This window comes from Vombatus ursinus, unplaced genomic scaffold (genome assembly GCF_900497805.2).
Source record: "Vombatus ursinus unplaced genomic scaffold, bare-nosed wombat genome assembly UNPS02007284.1, whole genome shotgun sequence".
NCBI lineage: Eukaryota > Metazoa > Chordata > Mammalia > Diprotodontia > Vombatidae > Vombatus > Vombatus ursinus.
Genome location: NW_020947062.1, coordinates 20,030,723 through 20,053,949, shown reverse-complemented (window position 1 = coordinate 20,053,949; position 23,227 = coordinate 20,030,723). Strand labels below are relative to the sequence as shown.

The 23,227-nt window shown below is 44.3% G+C and overlaps 1 protein-coding gene across 4 annotated transcripts in view; it reads right to left on the bottom strand.

The window, feature by feature from the left end:
• The window catches only part of TCF7 (transcription factor 7), a 122,528-nt gene that overhangs the window by 25,994 nt on the left and 73,307 nt on the right, over positions 1 to 23,227 (bottom strand). For all 4 annotated transcript variants that reach the window (XM_027849183.1, XM_027849180.1, XM_027849182.1 and 1 more), the window contains exons 4-5: positions 8,669 to 8,777; positions 5,047 to 5,137 (exon numbers count right to left, since the gene is read on the bottom strand). In XM_027849183.1, the coding sequence (XP_027704984.1) occupies positions 5,047 to 5,137; positions 8,669 to 8,777 (200 nt within the window). The remainder of the gene's footprint in view (positions 1 to 5,046; positions 5,138 to 8,668; positions 8,778 to 23,227) is intronic.

Below are 23,227 nucleotides of genomic sequence, written 5' to 3'. Positions count from 1 at the left end.
GAGGAAAAAAAAACCCAAAGGTCAGTCCCCCTCCTCTTTATCTACAATCCCTAAGGAGTAAGAGTGTGCAGGAACAATTAGGGGCTTCTGCAGAGATTCAGTTTTCCTGGCTGGGACCCAGGTGAGGTGTTGAAGGCTTTACTTCCATTAGATCATTTGAAGGGAGAGGGAAAGGTTTGTGTAAGACTATCATTCATGAGCTCTAGGATCCCAATACAAGCTGAGAGATAACTGAGAATGAGGACAAGGACCAGGCCAGGCTGAGGAACCACCCCTGCGTGTTCTTAGGGAGGAAAGAAACATTTTTTTCTGATTAAAGAGAGCCCAAGACACTCTTTTCTCCCTATTCATTCTGAAGTCTGAAGATGAAGAGTTGTGAGAGAATTGGCAAATGGGACCCTAGTTATTAGAATGATAAGCAACTGGTTGTGAGCACATTTTATAAACTTGATAAACTTTGCATTGTTGAAATGCAAATGATTCTGAAAAATTATAGAACCTTAGAAAGTGATCCCATGGTCTCTAGGTTAACCAAATAGGTCAACACACCTCTCCCTGGACTAACTTACCCATCCTTCACTAACCCTTTTCTTGGCCATTTACTGTGTGAGCTCGGGCAAGTCTCTGAACTCTAGGCTAGCAAGTTGGACCAGAACATAGAAATTCCCTTCGAACTCTAAATTGATGGTACCTGCACTTTCATTCATGTTAGTGTCACTCCCATTTTAAGGATGCAGATACTGAGGTTAGAGGAAGTTAGACCTAACCAAGGTCCAGTAAGTATTGGAGAAAGGACTTAAATCCTGGTCTTCTGACCAGCAATGTTCTCATACCACTATGGCTTTCCACAGCAATGTTAGAAGGCCACAGAAGCCTAGGAGCCAGAAGCAGGGCTTGCTTTTTTTCTACCTTCTATTTTGTCCCTTTCTCTGGACACATGCACTTCTGTCCCCTTAGAAATTCCTGCTGTGACCCTCTGGAGAATTGGATTTGTGATTTCCAGTTTGCCTAAGGAACTTGCATTCAGAGTTAGGCTTTTTAAATGGTCATAGAACATACATTTTTAGGGACAGTTAGGTGGTGCAGTAGATAGAGCACTGGCCCTGGATTCAGGAGGACCTGAATTCAAATCTGGCCTCAGATGTGTAACACTTACTAGCTGTGTGACCCTGGGCAAGTCACTTAACCCCATTGCCTAGCCAAAAAAAAAAAAAAAGAAGAACATACGTTTTTGGACATAGCCAATGAGGTGATTTGCTTTGCATTGTTCTGAAGATTTCTTTCCTTCCTTCCTTCTTTGCTTCCTTCCTTTTTTTGATTTTGACTGGAGTGGGTGTGTAGAAATGAGAGGGTGATAAAGTGCTTGTTAATTGAAAATAATAATAAATTTTTAAGATGAATATGAGCTCCTAGCAAGGAGGAGTTATTTCATTCTTTGTATTTGTATCCCCAGAGCTTAATAAATGTTTATTGATTGGAAAAAAAATTCATAGAAGAATTCACAGTCACTCTCCAGCCAGGGAACTCCCAGATTCAGGGGAAAATCCTTGGCCTGGCCAAGTTGGGTTCTAGTGTAAGAGGAAGGTAAGCTGGGGCAGAAGCAGTTGTGGTTTCCTGGGAAACATCTGGCTGTGGCCTGCCCTTCCCCCTTTTCACCCTAGCTCCAAATCTTTTTATGCCCACTGAGAACTGCTCGAAACTGAATAGAATAAAGCCAAATTCAATTCCCACAAGGAGTTATTTCCAGAAATGACTGAGATGTAAAAACAAAATGCATTAATAAAACTTAACTAAAATTTTCAAAGGACTTCTACACAATCTTCTCCTAAGTGGGGTAACAACCCTCAGGGGGAAAGTCTCATAAGAAGGTAAAAACCATTTTCCTCCCCCAGAACCTTAGAAATGCCAAAGAGCTTCCTTTTTCAGGCTAAGTTAGGATGCATTGAACAGGGAGGAGAGGGAGCCATAGGGTCACCCTGTATGTGTGAGGAGAATAGGCATTTAAGGAAGCAGCCAGAGTCCCCCTATTGGGGATATGGAGAGGTCAAGGATCCCTGGGTAGTTAGTACTTAGCCTTCCTGTAGGTCGGTACAAAGATGTATTTACAACCTGTCGGTACAATCTGGCCCATCAACAGTATTTACAGACAATGGCTACATTCCACCCCTCACCCCAATCCCCTACCCCCGACCTCAAACCATCAGCCTTTTGAAGCTCCACATTCTTGTTCACACTGGATAAGAAAGTCCTTGGCTAGAATTAATCTCATAGTGACATTCCTCACTCCTGAGGCCTGGGCCTGGCTCTCAGATCCATTCACAGCCTTCCTAGCCCAGAAAGTTTTCTCACTCTCACAGGATCAAAGGATTAGGAAAGGGGAAATCTAATAAGGCTCCTCCCTGGCCCTGCCTGATCTATCTCTTCCAGGGCTGGTAGGCTGGAGGAGGAGGGAGTAGAAGCTGGGACCTTGAAGCTCTGAGCTACCTCTATTGAGTCACCTCCACCATCACGCTCCACAGATCACAGCTCCAAGCTTTGTTCGTCCCTCCCCATCCCTCAGGAACAAAGGGAACCTGGAGGCAGCTGCCCCTCCCCCTCTGTTGCTTGAGTGCTAGTTGAGCTGGGGCTGACCAGGGTGTGGTAATGGTGACCCTGTCCAGCACAGCAGCCTGTCTGGGTCAGGACCATGAGGCAATAACACTTCTCAGGGGGTAGCTGTGCCAGCTGGGCTGTGGGAGGGCTTGGCTATGGGCCACACTGTAAGCAGAGCTTCTAGAAAGGCCTGAGGCCTGGAAATGGGGGGATGTGCTTTTAGACCCTGGATGTATCTTCCACTGCAGCCCTGTCAGTGAGAGGAATCCTGGGGGAGAGCTTTGGAAGAATAAGGATAGGGGTTTGGAGGGCTTGGGCAAGGTGTGGGCATTCTGCAGGGATGCGGGCTAGGAGGAGACCAGGTTCTGACACAAGTTATGGGATTGAGCTTGCTGAAAATGCTGTCTGAACACCAGACTTAGGTGAACGGATGCCATGGGGCTGTTCTAGTTTTAGTCCAACTTGCTCATGTAAGGTCCAAAGAATCGAAGGAACGTGCCCAAGGTGACACAGCCAAGAAGAGCATTAGTGGAAGATGGCTAAGGCAGATCAAGCAGGGCGGTGTTGGCCTCTGGTTAACTTAGTGACCATGGGCTCCCATTCCAAGGCTCTAGTATTTCTCAGTCTTTTCCTTTTAAGGAAATCAGAGGGGCCCAGGGACTGGTGATAGTGAAGACACTCCCCATGGCCTGCCTCAAGGCCTCCTCTCTAAATCCAGAACTCAGGCTAATTATATAATTAAGAATTCATGCAGTGTCCACAGGGTTAAGGTTATCCCCTGGGCTGTTTATTTCCTATGGTGAGCTCCAGCCCCACCTCCTCCAGGAAGTCTTCATCACCACCAAATCAGGTTAACTTCTCACGGCCCAGAGAAATGCGATCCAAGGGCAACGAATAGGACATAATCAGCACCAGGAGCAAAGCACAAACCTTTACTCAGAAAATGTTTGATTAATTGATTAACATCAACCACCGTCACTTAGGATGTTATGTTCTCCCTTTTTTCTGACCAGCATCTTCTGCTTTAGGATACATTATAGGATCAGAGATTAGGAGCTAGGGACCTTGGAGTTCATTCGTCCAATAATCCTTCATTTTATAGATGAAAAAACAGGCCCAGAGAGGTTAAGTGAGTTTCAAGGTCACACAGCCCAAATAAATGTCTAATATAGAATTTGAACCCAGGTTCCTCCACCCCTATGCTTCTGTTCTGGACATTCTCCCACCTCCTGCTTCCTTCATCCTGAGAGGAATCTGAACCAATTCCATCATCCTCTCTGGAGACTGGACATGTCAGAGAAACTCTGAGTTCTCCCACCTTCCATTCTAACAGAGAAAGTCTTCTTCTCTAGCTTCTATATCCCCATCAGCTTCTTCCTTTACCCCGAGATACTAGAGCTTCTCAGGAACAAAGAAATGGGAAAGTAAATCTGCTCCAAGCCTACCTACCTTGGACACCCCAGCCCAGCGACCCCATAGTACACACAGTTCATACCTCCTTATGTATTTCTTTTTTCACATGTTTATGTTCTGTCTCCTACATTAAACTCTCAACTATCCAAGACCACCAAAACCTGAGACTGTTTCCTAATTTCTTTAATTTTTTTAAATTTTCTAATTTTTTTTTCCTCCACAGTATCAAGGATAAGCTTTTCTCCATGCACAAAGAGTGTGGTACCCTGTTTCTGGCCACCCTGAAGACAATTAATCCATCCCTGGGCTGTTGGTAACCCAAAGCTCACTTTCTGACAAACTTAACCCCAAGACCTCTTGCCTGCCCTGGAGTAAACCAAACTTGTCTCCCTTGCAATAGGATATTGGAATTAGCCCACCTTGCCTTGATTTCCCAAAGGCTCTGGGTTTACCATAGCTAGGCAGTGGTGATTTAGTGGAAAGAGGAAAAAACATTTTTGGAGAGAATAAGCTCTAGAGACTAAGAGAACAGGCTAGTGACTGGCCAGCCCCACCTACTTCATGGGTTAAATAAAACTCTCAGCTGCACCAAATGAAACAAGCTCAAGGGTGGGAAGAGAGCTAATACGGTCAGCACCTTTCATTTTTCATCAGTACCATAGGGAGAACTAGATGCTTTGTAAGTCCCATGAGTAACATGTGACTCTTTTGGAGTTCTCTTACAGAGATGAAGACACCCTTATAATTTTAAACTCCATTTCCCCTAAAACTGGTGCTGAGCAATTTTCTGCACTGAATTGTGGAACCAAGTGAAACAAAATGTTACTTTTCTTGATAGAAGGAGAAAGCTAAAGGACCCCTGGGAAAACTGAGGTTCTTTTGGAACAGCAGCGATGTAGTAGCTCATCCTTGCTATACTGTGGTGCTGGTTGATTGAGCCAGGATCTTGGCCCTTTGACCCAATCCTCAGCCCGTGGGTGTTAGGTCAGAGAGGGCATACGCCTTAATTGTTCAGAAACAGTAACACTCCTTGACACTCACCAGCCCATGGTGTGAGAGATCTGTCCAACACCACCTGGAGATAAAGAGTAGAAACTGGAGATGTCGGTGGTCTGTAATGGGCGGTGAACACCTGGATGGAGAAGCAAGATGGATTAGAAAAAGAGGCAGGGGAGGGGCTGAGGAAGACTATCTGAATGGAGCATTCTCATACCCTTTAGATCCATATGTGGTCTAGATGGAAGCACTGTGCCATAGGGAAGCAGACCCAGACTAGAAGTCAAGAGAACTATGTTCTCATCCTGGGCTTCCCTTGAGAAAGTCCCTTCACCCCTTTGCATCTCAGGGTCACGTGTAAGATGGGATAATGATCTCTGCCCTGCCTCCCTTAAAAGGCTGTTACAGGATCAAATGAGATAATGAATGTAAAAGCACCCCCAGTGAAGGCTGGTTATCAGTTAGGAACTTGCTGTTTTGGGCAGAACTTGGGCCAAGTTCTTTCCCTTCTCTGCATCCAAGTTTCCCTGTCTTTAGAATGAGGGGTTGTATTAGATGGTGTCTGAAATCCTTCTAGCTCTGACATTCTATGATTCTAAAGCATTTTAAAAAATAGCTTTAAAAAGTTGTACATGTTTGGAATTATCTACATGATCTGGAGTCTACCTGTTCAAAGTTTATTGGAAACAGAGAGAACATAACTCAGAACTGGAGCTGTCCCATCCCCCAAAACGCATCATTTTGTCAACTTAATCCCAAGTAGATGTGAGGATGATTGGGACCACGTGTCAGTGTCAGCCACAGGGGGTGATCCCTATTCGCACTATCCCTGGAGAAATAGCCATTTGGTACCTGGATCCTAATGCTTCAGGTGGAAACAGGGGGATGGGTTGGGGAGGACGGGATCCAATTTATTCTCAGAGGGAAGCAGTAGTTGGGGGAGGTGTGGGTGGGATTTTTGACACCAGAGACTTTGTAAGAAGTCCTAGAAGTGAAGGGATTCAGCCCCCAGAATCTCACCAGGGACAAAATGTGAATAGGAAAGACCAAAACTGAGGAATTTAGAATCCTCTCTAGTCTTCCCCTGAGGTTCCTCCTCCTCCTCCTCCCCCTGCCCCTGCCTCAACACACCCCAACAACAAGGCCTGAGATGTCTCAAACTTCCTCTCTGGAGGCACATGGAATCCTCCCTCTCCCACCACCCCCCATATTGGCTACTCTGAACACGTGAACATCCTAAAAACAGATAAATCAGGAATAGCTGCTGTATCAACCATCGTGGGCAGTGACCAGGAGCCTTAAAAGGATGACTAATTGCAAAGACAACAAGAATAGCCATGACAGTAATTGATGTGGGACGGTGTCAGAGATGAGAAAGGTGCCTGGTTTGGACCTGCCTGGACAGTAGCCAGAGCTCCCAGAAATTGAAAGTCAATGGGATTTGGGGGCTACCCAAGGCTAAATCTGCCTGAGTCAGGGCATTTCTGTCTGGAGACGATACTTTTTCTAGGAATGACTCCTTTGCTCCGGTATGTCTGGGGATGATTCAGAGAGTGTATCACTTTTGATTTACTCCCTGGCCCTTCTTTTGTTAGGGTAGGGTGAGGTGTGTGTTGGGGGTGGTGATGGGGTGTAGGACAAGCAGTCCCAGATTCCTAGACATCTGAACTCTGGGCTGGGAATCTTGAGGGGAACAAGGGTCTAGGGGGACCGGAGTTCAGGCCTGCCTCCGATAAGCATCAATCCCACTAAGAAGAACTTGGCCATTCTCACTCTCAGGGAACAATCCCTGCACTTCCTGGAGAGGTAACCATGGACAAAGCAACGGAAAACCGCCAGTGGTTTTTACAGTTTGGCTTGAAATTGGGGCAAAATTGGGTTTGCCCTCTTGGGGAAAAGTTCCTGTTGAGGTATTAAAAAAAATGCTCATTTGTTCTTTAAACCATAGTCCAAATGTAAGAAGCAGAGTCGTACAGCTTGGGGGCAGCAAGGACTTTTATACCCATTTTACAATTATAGGGACTGAGGTTGGGAAAGCTAAAATGATTAAGTGCTTCTAAAGGAGCTTTCCACAGGGAAACAGGGGTGAGGAACCTGCAGCCTTGAGGCTATGTGCTGCCCTTAAGGTCCTCAAGTATGGCCATTTGACTGAAAAAGGGCCACACTTGAGGACCTACAGGGCCACATGTGGCTTGGAAGCTGCAGGTTGTCCAGCCCTGGGTTAGAGGCTAAGCCTGCTACCATGGAGAGAGCCCCTCAACTCAGGACACTTCCCAGCTGTGGGGCTATGAGACAAGTCACTTTCACTCTCTACAGTTTCAGTTTTCTTCCTCCTCTGATACCTTATCATGGTGTGGAGGTGACCCTCGGGGCTCCTGAAGTCTGTGTCCCCAAGCACAAACTTTAGTGGCTCCTACCAAGATGAAAAAGCTTTGGGCGAAGGCCAGGCAAGGGATTGTATGCCTATCATCTGAAGCCCAAGCTAGTTAAATTGGAAGATACCTGTCACTGGATGGGTGGCCATTGAGTAATCTCTTGACCACTGCAAAGGGGATGGAGGGCGGGGTTCCATCTGAATCAGTGGAAGAATGACGCATATATTAATCAGCTAGTTGGTACAATGGATAGAACACCGGGCCTGGAGTCAGGAAGACTTCAGTTCAAATCTGGCCTCAGACACTTTACTAGCTATGTGTAAAGCCTACCTTGGGTAAGTTACTTAACTTCTGTCCCAGTTTCCTCAGCTGTAAAATGGGGATCATGATAGCGCCTTCCTCCCAAGGTTGTTGTGAGGATCAAATGAGATCATTGTAAAGTGATTAGCACAGTGCCCGGCACATAGTAAGTACTATGTAAATGTTAGCTATTATTAATTGTTGTTATTATTATTAAATATGGAAGCAATATCCCTGTTTTTTTTTTCACAAGGGTAAGGATTTAATGAGACAATGCATGTGAAGGCACCTTGAAAAGTACTGTGGGCATACCACGCTCACAGAGAGGGGCATTCATCGTCATCTTTGTTTTGTTACTGTTACTGTTGTTGTTGTTGTTGTTAGCATTATAAACTTCTATCCCAGCTCCCCCAGCCTGAAATCTCTCTCATCTCTCCTCAGCAGTGTCTTCCAAACCCTGGTCCCATTCATTGTTCTCAGAGTACATGATTATGGCGTGTAAGCCATATCCGGCCTCAATTCACCCTTTGCCCTGCTGGCCGCTGCCAATCAGGTCTAAACCCTGACTATTCCCTGGCTTTCAGTTCCTGTCAGAGTTTGTGCTAGTTCCCAATGCTGATAGAAACCTTTCTTGCCTTAGTTTCTTTAGATGTCAAATGGATGTAGCACTCTTGCTTTCTCTCTTAGGGCAGTAACTGGGAGCACCTAAATGTCCTGGGGGAGGGGGAAAGGGGGATGCCAAATAATCCTTAGTCTTCTTCTAGGAAAGCAACCCTATCATTCTGTGTTTGGTCTAATGCTTGTCACCTCCTTTTGTGTACTGGTCCCCATGCCCCCAGTTTGCTTTGCTTGACTATGCATATTTGTTATAAGACTTGTCTTTTTTTTCTTGTTGTTGTTGTTGTTGCTGTTCAGTGAGGGAAGGGTGGGAAGGAGAATAAATAAATGCATGTTAATTAAAAAAAATTAATAAAAAAAACATACAATCCTACCTTGCTTCTGGTTGATGTCAGCAGAGACATGTGTCTGGTGGGAGCTGAAATGTTCATAGAGGGGTGTGATCTGGGGAACTCCATGGGAGGGCTGGCCAGGCTTGGTGTGCTGAAAGACATGAGAGAGACAGCCCCCAGCCACCCACCTGTAAACATGAAAATGACTCAAGCCACTTGCAGCAGCCCAGAATTTCTGGAGCTTGACAGTGAACTTCATGGTCTCAAAGGAGCCTCATCACAGTCTGGGAAGCAAGGTGGCAGAGCAGATATTTTTAGTCTCTTTTTACACATAGAAAAACTGAGGCCAAGGGAGAGAAAAAGAATGACCTCAAGTTCACCTAGTTAGCCAGCAGTCTATCAGAACTAAGATCCAAGCAGGGGTGTGCTGGAGCCAGTGCCAAACCTTTAGGAGAATCCATTGTTAAATTTCCCGTGTGATCATTTATGCCTCAGAAACGAGCAATCATTATTCATCAACCTTGATATATTATTTTGTTGATTGCTTTGGATTAAGAAAGTATTAATAATGCCAATTAAATTTTAAAAATGCACACACTTTTAAAAGCCCACACCCCTACACTGTTTTATAACCATTGTTTGAGCTCAGCAAGTCTGCAAGAGAAGGCTCAGGGAATGAAGTCATTATCAAATTGGAGACCTAGTCACTGTAGACTAAAAATGATGATAAGGATGACAACTGGTATTTATAGAGTGCTTCAAAAGGTTTGCAAAGTGCTTTTTACATCCATTATCTCATTTGAACCTCACAACCTACTTGACCTGTGATCTAGGGCTCTTTCTACCATTCACACTGCCTCCTTCTTCTCTTTACAGCCATCCTTTGGCTCACTTCTTGAACAGCCCTAATCACTGAACGGGTGTTGCCTCAGTCAAAGTGAGAACTCGGAAAGACCTTAGCTTAAAAAGGCCATCTGGGTTCAGTGGTCATATACAGATCAGGACAACTGCAGATGGCCCTGGAGGAGAAAGTAAGGCTGGTGACTTTGCATAGCCCTGCCTCACTTAAATCCAATTCACTTGCAAGTCATAGCAACATCTTCCTGATGTCATGGTCCTCTTGACCTTGAGAACGAGGACAAACCACACACACACCACACACACAGAGGAGGCAGGGTATTCATAATTAATCTTATTCTACTTGAGGCACTGTGGTCCCACCTCTGACACAAACTGGCCATATCAACCTTCACAAGACCTAATTTAGTCTTTCAGTGTTCTAGGCCAGTGGCTTCAGATTCAAATAGAAAGAAGGTAAGCTGCATGTTTGACCCCTCTGCATTCTCTAAGACTATATATGCTGCAGAAATGGTGCCAACTTATATAGATAGAGTTTTGAATTCTGAATCCCAAGGCAGACTCATAGAGCTTTCTCCAAGCTGACCCTAGTTCCTTCCCTGCTAAAGAAGAGGAGTTAATATTTCTGAAAGGCTTCCATCTGTGCCTCTTCTCTTGGCCATGGTTTTATTGACTAACACTGCCCCACACACAGGTGAGAGAGTGGTGGAGATAGGGCTTCAAAAAGTTACGTAATCTGTCTCTGTCATTCCCCCCACTCTGCCTAGGACTGGGCTGGGCATAAATTTACCCCAAGCCTGGAATGAACTCTTTCCCCATATCTGGCTTCTGAAGACAGAAAGCTTATTTTCTGTCAAGACCCAACTAAGATGCCACCTCCTCTATGAACCCTATTCTGGACCTCCCCTCAATCCAGGTGAAAGTGACTCCTCCTACCTCAGATTTCCCCTAGCACTTTGTCCCAGACTCTCCATATTCCTCTTGCTTTCCCTTGTAATATACTCTACCTCTCTGAGCTTTGTTTCTTCATTTGTAAAATGGAGCTATAATACTAGTGTTATCTACTTCATAGGGAAGTTAGGGAAAATCACTTTGTAAACCTTTAAGTGCTATGGAAATATGAGTTATTATTAATTATTATTATAAGTTTGGATCGGTGATTCCTTTGTAAAGAGAATTCCTTTGTAACTGTCAGTGTTACAATTCTCTCTACTGAAGAAGCTCAGAAACTCATCTCTAACACATGACGTTAGAGTTGCCTGATACACTTAGAGGTTACGTGACTTACCCACCATCACAGATGGTATATAGGGGAAGGAGGACGTGAAATTGGCTCTTCTTGAAGCCAAGGCTGGCTCTATATCCACTGTCATGATGACAATCATTGGCGTACTTGTTCACCCCCGGTCCCTTCTCTTGGAGGGCAAACTCCTAGAGAGCAGGTATTGTGACATAGCACACAAAGATACATGTATCCTCAGAGCCCAGTGTAAGGGCCCTGCCTTTAGGAGGTGTGTAAAAATGTTTGCTGAATTGAAAATCGGATTGGACTGAACTGAACATCATCAAAACACTCAAAAGACTACGTGACTCCCCTACCCCCACACGCCCTTAGGGAAGGGGGAAGGGAGAAAAAGGAAGGATGTAGAATGGAGGGGGGTGATGGAGTAGTTGGAGCCCTGAGGGGCTCCTCTGGGAGGGTTTCCTAGATGAGGTTAGTTTTGGAAGTGGAGGAAGAAGGAAGGGAAAGGGGCAGGGTTTGGCAGAGAACAGGACTGTTGGGTTTGTTTTGGACGAAACTAGGGCCACAACCAATGAGCCCTTTGGTGGGGGTTTGGTGTGGGAAGTTGACTAAAGGGGCCCAGTGTGGATGAGAAGCCACAAATAAAAGGGTATGGAGCGGGTAGAGGGGATGCATGACCCATAAATAGCCTGGCAATTAGAAGTGGGTGGGGCAGCTGTGCCTTAAAGGGAAAGCAGTTGTTAGTTAGAAAAGCCACAGGCTTACCCCAAGCTCTCCAAGGAGGAGATAGCCCAGCCAGAATCTCCAGAAGTGGGTGGGTGTTGGGGAGGGGGTGTCTGGGGACAGCCCAGTCTGCAGCAAAAGAGGACAGAGTCCATGAGTCCTCCTGAATTCAAGTCAAAATGACTCTTTTGGGCATTCAAGGCCCTTCATCATCTGGTCCAACTCTATCTCACCAACCTTCACTCCTACGGCTCCACCAACAAGCATACCTGTGCTGTAACCAAAAATCACTTCTTTCTGGTGTGTCTTTGCTCACACTGTTCTCCCTTTTCCATATATCCAAAGTCTACCCATCATCCTTCAACCCCTACCTTCAGGCCCCCACCTCAAGGAAGACTTCACAAGCTGCCCCAGTCTTCACCAATCACTCCTTCCTGGCACTGATTATCCACACTCCTTGGCTGGTGTGTAGCATAAACATTTCTCACAAAATTTGGACTTCTTTGCCTGGCATTCAAGGCCCTCTATAATATAGTTGTAGCCTGTCTTTCTAGACAGATCTCATGCACTCCTCGCTCCCTCAGCACATACACTGTCTACGTGGCAACCAAGCTGGGACTAATCTTTGTCATCTGAACACATACAGTTTTGGACAGTGGGAAGAATGCTGAACCCACGTGGGATCACGGGACCTGAGTACAACTCCGGCTCTGCCAGTTACCAGTGACCTGCAACCTTGGGCAAATCACTCCTCCTCCTTGGGCCTCAAATGAGGGGGTTGGGCTTGACAGCCTCAAAGATCAGGATTAGCCCTCCCAGCTCTCGATCTAGGATCCAGTCTCTTGGATCAGACTGGTCCCCCGCTTCACCCATACTTTGCTATTTGAATTCCTGCCCATCCTTTAAGAGGCAGCAGACGGCCCAGTGAATACAACGCTTCACCTGGAGTCAGGAAGGTGTTGTCTGGTTATATCTTTACTCCTTGTGACCCCATTTGGGGTTTTCTTGGCAAAAGATGCTGGAAAAGTTTGCCATTTCCTTCTCCAGTTCATTTTACAGATGAGGAAACTGAGGCAAACAAGGTTAAGTGACTTGCCCAGGGTCATACAGCTGGTAAGTGTCTGAGGCTGGATTTGAACTCAGGAAAATGAATCTTCTTGACTCTAGGCCCAGTGCTCCATCCACTGTACCGCCTAACTGCTAGGGAGTTAGAAAGACCTGAGTTTAAATCCATCTATCTTAATCAGTTCACCTTAATTCACTGGAGAAGGAAATGGTAAACTACTCCAGTATCTTTGCTAAGAAAATCCCAAAGACCGCATCATGTTGTGGTCCACAGGGTCACAAAGAGTCAGACATGAATGAACAACTCAACAACAACAACAGCAACAACCATCCTTTAAAGCTCAACTGATATACTATATCCTTCGAGAGATACTTCCCTGATTTGTTTGCTTCCCCTCTCCTTAACTGAATAAATGACCTCCCTCCTCAGACAGCACACATCATTTGATTTTGTCCATCTCTAATGCACTTAGCATGTATTGTTGTCCCATTTCCTAGACTGTAAGCTCTGTGGAGTTGGAGACTGTCTCTTAGGGAAGCACTGTATGGCACCTAATAGAGTGCTCTACAAGTGGGAGTCTCACAAAGTTGGTGGTGATTGTGTTGTTGTCTAAATTGTAATGAAAGAGGTCTGTTGTAGTGGAGAGATGACTAGCTTTGAAGTTGGAATCCCAGCTCTGTGACTTTGGGCAGGTCACGGGAGGAGCCTTCACTCAGTAAAGAAGGGGTTGGACTAGATGATCTATAAGCTTTACCACTTGTGTGACCTTAGGCAAGTCTTTAAATCCTCTGAACCTTGGAATAAGGTGGCCTCAAAGATATTTTCCAGCTATAAAGTCCATGATCCTATGAGTCTGACCCTGGCTCCCCAACTGGACTGTGAGTTTCCTGAAGGGAGGGATGCTGTCATATCCACACAGGACAAAGCACAGGGCTAGGCACATGGTGCAGGGAGGAGAAGGAAGGGATGATCAATAAAAACTTACTGATTGAATAGAGACTGGAGTCCCTTGCAGTGCTGAGTGCCACAGGCAGGGCTGGGAGATAACTTCCCCCAAAGCCCCTCTGGTTCTGAGACTCTTCTGAGTGGGGCTATTGGGTGTTTGCTGGGCCCTTGCCCCCTGCTTTCCGAACTACCCAAGCTTCCTGTCTCACTCATGTAGGAGGCCACAGCACTCTTACTTTTCGTAGAAATGGCCTATGGTGGCATTCAGAGATGACTCATGCCTCACTGAGATAGGAAGATGGGGAGAGGCAGAAAAGAGGGGGCTGTTCTTTCAGGCCCTGGGGCCAAGGCGGTGGTTTTCCTGTAGGAGGGCTCGTTAGGAAGAGAGTTCACTTCTCCTATCAGCTCCCTTCCAAGGCGCTTTGCTGTAACCCTAAATTGGCCTGCCCCAAACCACTGAATAATTGACTTGTCTCTGTCAGTGACTTGCTTTGTGACCTAAGGAAGTCACAGGATTACAGATGTAGAGCTGAGAGCAATCTTAAAGGTAATCTGGCCCAACCACTCCATTTATAGATGAGGAAACTAAGGTGCCGACAAGTTAAATGACTTGCTTAGGGCATCATAGATACTAAGAGATAAAGCCAATCTTTGAACCTGGGTCACATGCATCTAAACTTAGCATAGTACCAAACCATCACAACCTTAGTGAGCCTCATTTGCTACATCTGCAAAATGAGGCTATTTAATAATGAGTAACCCCAGAATGCTGTTCAGGGCAACAAATAGAAAAACCACTAGCCTCTGGTGTCTACCATTTGCCTCCTCACTTACTACTTCTGTGACCTTAAACTGAGGTTAACTTTTCAAGGTTCCATTTCTTCATATATAAAATGATGGCCTTGGACCAGATCCTATGATCTCCTCCGTGCTTCCCTAGTTTAGCTGGGAAAAGTTCAGAGGGACCAGCCCTGTAAACCCTAGGGTGATTCCTGAGTGATCAACAGAGTTGAAACCTCACAGCCAAGAGTAACACTTGATAGCCCTAGTCCATGGTGAAAGGCAGATGGGGAAAGAGGGCCTAGGGTTCCCAAGGGAATTTTTATTGTTGAGTTGTTTCAGTTGTATCCCACTCTCTATGACCCCATTCCATGTTTTCTTGCCAAAGATACTGGAATGGTTTGCCATTTCCTTCTCCAACTCATTCTACAGATGTGGAAATTGAGGTAAAGAGGGTTAAGTAACTTGCCCAGAGTACACAGCTAGTAAGTGTGTGAGGCTGGATTTGAACTCAGGTCCTCCTGACTCCAGGGCCAACCGTGCTACCTAGCTGCCCCAAGGGGAAGAGGTCCCATTATGGCCACATTTGCCTCCATAGTTGGCGGTTTAATGCCCCGGTGACCTACCATTCAGGAGATTTCGATATGATCAGGAAAGGGAGCCCTCTATTATACAGTATTTCCAAAGTGCTTTCTACTTTCACTCATTTATTTCATAATCACATCAGCCCTGAGGGGTTGTGTGTAGAACAAAGATTATTATCCCCATCTTGGAGAAAACTGAGGCTTAGTTTGGATAGCTTGTTGATGGTGGAGCCAGGGTTAGAACCTGGATTTCCTGATTCTGGGGGGAATCCCCCTCCCTCTGCTCACTCCCCCCACCATTTAACCAAATCCCACCATTCAATCAGAAACAGGTATGGGAGTGACAGCTCTTTCTTAGAGAGAGGTAGCAACTGATGACCTGAGTCTCTGGATACTCGCCTCAGGGCTAGGTCTAGTGAGGGTGAGTCTAGTAACTCAAGACCTTTGAGGAAGGATTTTGTAGAAGTCATCATGCCCAGTCAATGTCTTTAGAATATCAGTTTTGGAAGTAGCCTTAGTGATCATCTCATTCAATCTTTAGACAGACAACTTATGGTCTAACAAAAAAGAATGGGGCTTAAATCCAGGGGCTGCCACAAGGTAGCTTCAGTTTCCTCATCTGCAAAGGCAGGAGGGTGATAATTACACTCTCTGGCTCATAGAGGAAACTTCAATAAAAATGAGGACTGGTGATTCTCATTTTACTAGGAGAGAGACTGAGAACTAGAGACAAGGTTACAAAAGAAATTAATGGTAGAACTAAGATTCCGATCCTGGGTTTCCTGACTCCTAGCCTCAGGCTTTTTCCATGAAGTCTTGATTAACCATGGATTCTCTGCGTGAGTTGTGGGTGTGGCTTGGTCTTGGTGAAGGTGCTGAGTACCCACAACTCTCTGCTGATTACATAATCCTTGGTAGCGAGGATTGTGAGATATTGAAGCCTTGAAGGGTTTCCTAGAGAAGCTGATAAGACCTTGAGTGGATGATGTCCTAGGTAGGAATCTGGGCTTGTTGATTTGATGGGTTTGCTGAAGCTTCCAATGGAACAGCTGTAAGCTGCTCCCTACCCCTATGTACACCCACTTTAGGTGGACCTTCGTATAGTCCATAAAAGAAACAAGCATTTATCAAGCGTTACTATATGCCAGACACTGTGCTAAATGCTTTACAAATATTCTTATTAGATTCTCATAATAATAACCCTTGGGCAATCCAGGGAGGCAGATGCTGTTATTATCCCTATTTTACTGAGGAAACTGACTCTAACAGAGGTTAAGTGATCTGCCCAGGGTGACAGGTAAGTGTCTGAGGCTTTATTTGAACTCAAGTCTTCCTGATTCCAGGCCCAGTGCTCTGTCCATTGAGCCACTTAGCTTCCCCTGAAGGAAGTTAGGGAAACCACCACCAAGAGTTGCTAAAATAAAATTTCCTTTCTTTTTGTATTTGTATCCCTAGTGCTTATGGTAATGCCTGATCCCAGCAAAGATGCATATTTAATAAATGCTCATTGAATTGAATTGACTTTCAAGCTACACGAAAGCAGGAAGTTAGCTACCACACTTCTGTGCACACAGTAGACATTTAATAAATGTTTGATTAATTAAATAAAATTTCTTCCCTCTGGGAAGGAGAACTATTTGACTGTGGACAAATATATATGGACAAATCAGCCAATCCTGAGGCACAGAGAGGGACTTCTGAGGTTCTTGTCATCCAAAAAGAATTCTTTCATTGGGACTTTGCAGACGACTCATGCTCCATGACATTGGCAAACACCTGAGGTAAATGCATCTCCCTCTTTAAGGCTTTCCTTAATGATCCCATCCCTCATCAGATCACTGAATAAAGCTCCATAAGGGTGTTTGCCATTGAGTCATATGTGATTTTAACATATATGTGAGGGACACCTTTTTGAGGACAGCCTTTAATGCTCCACTTTGCAAAGCCTTTTTAAAAAATAATTTGTATTCCTACTTTGCCTTTCAATTCCAAGTTAAAGGCCACCTCTTCCATGAAGACTTCTCTGGTTCTTCTATCCCTTCTTCAGTTGTGGCTTGTCCTCTCTTGGACATTGAATAGCACTTTATTTTGTATGCCTCTAATGCATTTTGCTTGGATAGATCTGTGATTCCTTTCCACTAGCATAGATCATGACACATCCACACTTTTGCATCCTATGATTCTTGTCCATATTCTCCCATGAATCATTTGCCCAAAGAACTCAGCATCTTTCCCTAGATCTCTTGACATTGCATGGATACCAGGGGAGGCCATGGGCCCTCTTGTTGGTTATACCTGTAATACACTTATTATGTGTTATTTTGTTTAACAAATTCATCACATACCTTATGTCACATGCTAGTTAGCATTTACATAGCACTTTGCAAAGCACTGTACAAATAGTATCTCATTTGATACAACAATCCAAGTGTTATTACCATCCTCATTTTATGGTTGAGGAAACTGAGGCAGAAGACAGTTAAGTGATTTGCCCAGGGTCACATAACTAGTAAGTGTCTGAGGCCAAATTTGAACTCAGGTCTTGGTGACTCTAGGCTTAGCACTTTATTCACTACACCATCTAGCTACCTTACTAGACTATAAGGTTCATGAGGGCAAGAACCATATCTTATTTAAACTTTGTATATTCCTCAGCACAAAACATAATGCTGTCCACAGTGCAAGTAGGCACATGACAAATGTCTATAATAAATTATAGTTGAATAGAACTGAATTGATTCAGTACAGTATCAGCTGGTATATAACAGTGCAAGGTTTGCCATGAGCTTTTCCATAATTACTTCATTTAAGTTTTACAACAACCCTGTGAGACAGGTACAGTGAGTATTATTATCTCCATTTTAAAGATGAATCAACTAATCAACAAGCAATTATTAAGCAGATGTGGAGAAACTCGTGTGTTTGGTCTTTACTGGGCAGAGGCCCCTATGTGGCAGGAGCATAGAATCCTAGATTTAAAGCTAGATGGGACCGTCGGAGTCATCAGTCCAACACCTTTACAGATGAAGAAACTGAGGCCGGAAGACTTGGCCTGAAGTTCAATCCTAGGTCCTCTGATTCCAAATCCAGTGTTCTTTTCATGGCATTATGTTGCCATCCTGTCTCAGGAATGATCAGGTTAAGCCAGCTGGGAAACAAGATTTAGAGAAAAAACACTTCTATTTAGGGGTAACCTCAGGAACTGAAGTGGAAAGAACATGGGACCTAGAGTCAAAAGAGCAGTCACTGACTCCTGGCACTATCCATATGACCTTGGATAAGTCTCTTCTATTCTCTGGGCCTGAGTAACTTCATTCTTAAAAGTGAGGGGTGCGAATCAGATGGTCTCAACCTCTAAATCCTGTGTTGCTGTGAACTTAGTTCCCTGAGGACAGATAGACAGATGTGCTTCCAGACTCTCTGCTCAGGTTCAGCCATAGCCAGCTCTTTGACTCCAGGGAAAAACAAAAACAAACAAAACTTCCTTCATTTACTCCAAGAAAGGGGACAAATAATAATAGCTCACATTTCTATAGCACTTCAAGGTTTATAAAGTATTTCTTTCTTTCTTTCTTTTTTTTTTTTTTACAAAGCTTTACAAATGCTTTATAAAGCATTTTTTTTGTTTGATCCTCACATTCTTTTGAGGTAGATGCTATTATGACTCCCATTTTACAGATGAAGAAACTGAAGTCAAATCATACACAGGTCACACACTGGTCAGTATCTGAGGTGGCCATAAAGCTCAGACCTTCTTGACTACATAATCTAGAAATGATTTGTCTGGAGAGGAGCTCAGATGTGAAGAACCAGTGTCTGCCACGGATGGACCTTGTGGTCACTAGAGATGGACCATTTGGACTGATGTTACCTGTGTGGTCTGTTAAATTGCCACTTGGTTGGGTCAAAGTTTTTCCCTGGGATAAGCCACACTGATTGCATCTGGAGGCCCAAGAGCAGCACTGATTGAGTATCCAAAGAGATTTAAGAGGTCACGTCTTTGAACATGTCATGCCACTCCAGATTGATAACTCACATGCCACCTTTAAACTTTTAAAAAGTCATTGTTGGGGGGCAGCTAGGTGATGCAGTGGAGAGAGTACCGGCCCTGGAGTTAGGACGACCTGAGTTCAAATCTGGTATCAAACCAGACACTTGACACTCACTAGCTGTGTGACCCTGGGCAAGTCATTTAACCCCATTGCCTAGCCAAAAAAAAAAAAAGTCATTGTTATACCATGCATGTGTGTGTAGGAGTTTACAGAGGTTTATCAAGTAACAGTTTACAAAGTCTTTTCCCATCCCTTCTCTCATTTGATTATTATAGCCCAGTGAAGAAAGCAGGATAAGAATTATTATTTCTATTTTACTGAAAACTGAAACGGAGGCTCAGACAGTAGAAGGGGTTTGCCCAAAGTCACACAGAGATAGTTGTAGGAGAAGGATTAGAACCAAGGGTGTGCTGGTAAATATTTAACAACCAGGTTTGGGGGGGGCAGGGAGGGTGGGAAGGGAAAAAGAATGTCTGCATTTACTAAAATATAATCTGCATTAACACTTTTTTTTACATCTAGACAATAAACAAAACAATAGATCAAGCCCAGTTTTATGCATATTTCTGAAGTATAAATGCTCACACTGAAAATTAAATGATCGGCTCTCCAAAGCAGAGCTGGCTCCCCAGTACAACCCTGATTAGAACCTAAATTCCTAATGTTCAGTTCAGGGATATTTGTATTACAAATTGGAGATGCCATCTCTTTCCCTTTCCCAGGTTCTCTTGGGACCCAAAGACCCCATCTCCCTTTGCTTGTGTTCTGGCTGCTCAGATGGGAGCTACAGCCCCAGGGAGTTCTCAGCTATCTGCAACTACCCCGAGGAGCCAAATCTAGAACCATACCCATTTTCCTCTCCCCCTACTCCCAAGTCCTGTTATGACTGACCTGACGTGGCCACCAACCAGATACTGTACAAAGTGGCTGAGCTCTCAAGCCTGCCTGACTGCCTGTGGTTTGCACATCTTGCTCACTGGGTAACGTATGTACTGGGGAAAGTGTATTAGTCACGTCACTTTCAAACTTTCCCTCATCGCTGGCCCCAAACCCCCAAATGAGAAAGTGGGTGGGTGAGGAAGGGTGTCTGAGAGCCTCTCTATGTTTGTATGTACAGACAGGGAGGAGGTATGTATCCAGAGGTGGTGTGTGCATGTATGCGGGTGTGCATGCATGTGCATGCGTGTATGTGTGTAGACACTAAGTTTTGCAAATAACCCGATAGATAGCTATATCTCCTTAGATTTAGATAGCTATACCTTCTCAGAAACAATTTGGTCAGTAGCAATAGCTTCCTTGGATCTCTCCCAGCTTGAAAATTCTATGATTTATGTCCCCAAGAGCAGAAAGAATGAAATGGATACAATTGTACCTTTGTGAATATATTCTGTGGTAACAGTATAAAAGGTTAATTGACATGTAAACAATGCTTTTAAGGTGTGCAATCCATACAAGATGATTTAATCCGAAGCTCACAGCAACCACTGAGAGGTTGATGTTTTATCCCCCTTTTATGAATGAATAAATTCAGGCTCAGACAAGTTAAATGATTACGTCCCTAGTGTTAAAAGTGTCCACTATACCATATTGCACAATATGGGAACACAGGAAAAAATACCCAGGGAAAAATTTGGCTTAAATACTACCTCTGGTATTTAAGCACAGTCTCTGGCACATAATAAGTGCTTAATAAATGCCTTTTTCCTTCCTTTTCCCAGATACAGTCATCATTTGTCTAATTTGCCAATCAGTCAGCTAGCATTTCTTAAGAGACTGTTTTATGCCAGACATTGTTCTAAGTACTGGGGATACAAAGAAAAGAAAAACCAAACCAAACCAAACCAAACAAAAAAACAGTCCCCTTCCCTCAAGGAGCTCACAGTCTAATGAAGGAGAAAATATGCGAACAGCTATGTACAAACGGGATGATGAACTGGATAAACTGGGGATTTTCTCAGAGGTAAGGCATTGAAATTAAGGAGGACTGGGAAAGTCTGGCAGAAGATGGGGACTAGTTGAGACTTGAAGGAATCCAAGAAAGCTGGGAGGCAGAGATGAGGAAGGACAGTGTTCTAGGTTGGAGATGGGGGAGGACAGGACAGTGGGTGAAAATTCTCTGATTTGGAAAATGGTGGTGTCATGTTCAAGAAATAGCAAAGAGGTCAGTGTCACTGAATCACAGAGTATGTGGAGATTAGTAAGGCATAAGAAAGACTGGAAAGGTAGGTAGGGTTGTGGTCTTTAAAAGGCAGAAAGAAGTTTTAAATTTGAACCTGGAGGTAACAGGGAGCCTCTGGAGTTTACTGAAATGGGTGTGGGGGTGGGAATGACAATGTCAGATCTATGCTTTAGGAAGATCAATTTGACCTCGGAGGATGGACTGGAGTGGGAAAGAGACTTGAGGCAGGGAAACAACCCAAATAGTATTTCAATAGTCCAGGCATGAGGTGATGAGGGCCTTTACCAGGGTGATTGCAATGTCAAAGGAGATAAGAGTTGGTAAGAAGGTAGAAATAATAGGAAATGACAATTGACTGGATATGAGGAGGGGAGGGGGGTGGAGAGTGAGAAGTGAGTGAGGGATTGAGGATGACACCTAGGCTGTGAGCCTGGGTAATGGGAGAATGGTGGTATCCTTCACAGTAATTTAGAGAAGTTAAGAAGAGAGGAAGGGGTGGAGAAGAAAGATAACGTTCAGTTTTGGACATGGCTGAGTTTAAGACATCTGGGGGCATCTAGTTTAAGATGTCTGATAGACAGTTGGAATGCAAGACTGTGAGGTCAGGTAGGTCTGGGAGTCATCTGCGGAGAGATGACAATTGAAACCAAGGGAGTTGATGATATCACCAAGTGGAATAGTGTATGGTGAGAAGAGGGCCTAGGATGGAGCCTTGTGGAGCCCCTCATGGTTAAGTGAGCATGATATGGATAAAGGTCCTGCAAAGAAGCCAGCAAAGTCAGAGAGGTAGGAGAAAACAGTCATAAAAACCTAGAGAGATTATCAAGGAGAAGAAGGTGATCAGCATTGTCAAAGGCTGCAGAGAGGTCAAGAAGGATAGAAAAAAAGGGTCATGAGATTTGGCAAGATTGTTAGGAGCTTTAGAGAGAACAATTTCTGTTGAAAGGTGAGGTTGAAAGCCAGAATGCAAAGAGCTAAGAGGTGTGAGAGGAAAGGAAGTGGAGGCACCCGGCCATTGTAGATAGCTTTCTCAAGAAGTTTAGAGGGTTTTTTGAGAATGGAATGAGATCACTTGTGCATGTAGAGAGGTTTGCCTTGTCAGGGAGAAGTGCCACCTCTTCGTAGGAGATGGGTCAAGGAAAAAGAAAAGGCAGAAAGAATCTGAGGAATATAAGATAAGGAAGAAGGAGTTCTCAGTGAATGACCTCAATTGTAAAGGCTGCTATGGTCATTAAGATGCACACATCTTCTTGATGGTCCATGTGAGGGAGTGAGCAAGGGTACCATCCTTAATGCCTCTGCCTTGAAAGCTTGTGATTTACCTATTATGAGAAGAGAAGAGAGTCTTAGCCTGGGAGTTAAAGAGACTCTCAGGTTGGTTTTGTCAACAACTGGGCTCAAAGATCTTAGACAAACCAAACCCCTTTCCCAACTTTGGGCCTGTTTTCTTGTTTGTTAAATGAGGCACTTGGAATAGCAAATGTTTCAGGTCCCTTTTAACCTTGACACACTGTGAGTCTGAAATCAAACATGTGAGGCTGTCCTGAACACATGACTTTTGGCAAGAATTTTGTTGGTGGCATGGGAAATCAGGAGAACAATTTTTTCTGGAGTTCCTGTTTCTACTACCCATTTCAGACTTCACATGTACTGTCTGGTATTGTAAGTAATGAAACGTTGTCATGTGTGTCTTCCTTGTCCACCTAGGCTATAATCTCTTAAGGAGGCAAAGACCAAAAGATATATTGACCTGTAAGCTTCTTTGACGTTTCCCCTATAGGGTCTAGCACAATTCTGGTTTGATAAGGACTTGACCAGTACCCATTCAAAAAAATATTAGGGGATATGGGTCCAGGTCAGGAGAGGGAAACAGAGGGTTTTATAACAGCACCTACCCTCCCTGGGTTGCTGTGAGGATGAAGTGAGATAAAATTTGTAAATGCTTTGCAACACTTAAACCTTATTATTATCATCTCTGGGAGAGGGATTATTCCTTTATTGGGCAAGTCTCATCAGCCTGTGCTCCTCTTCATGATCATACACTGGCTGAATGACCACCGGCAAGGTGTTGACTTTATTTCATTCTTAGTTTCTTCATCTTAAGATCTCTAGCTTTCTCTAAGGTTCAGCTAAAGCACCATGTAAATCAGTCAATCAATATTTATGAAGCA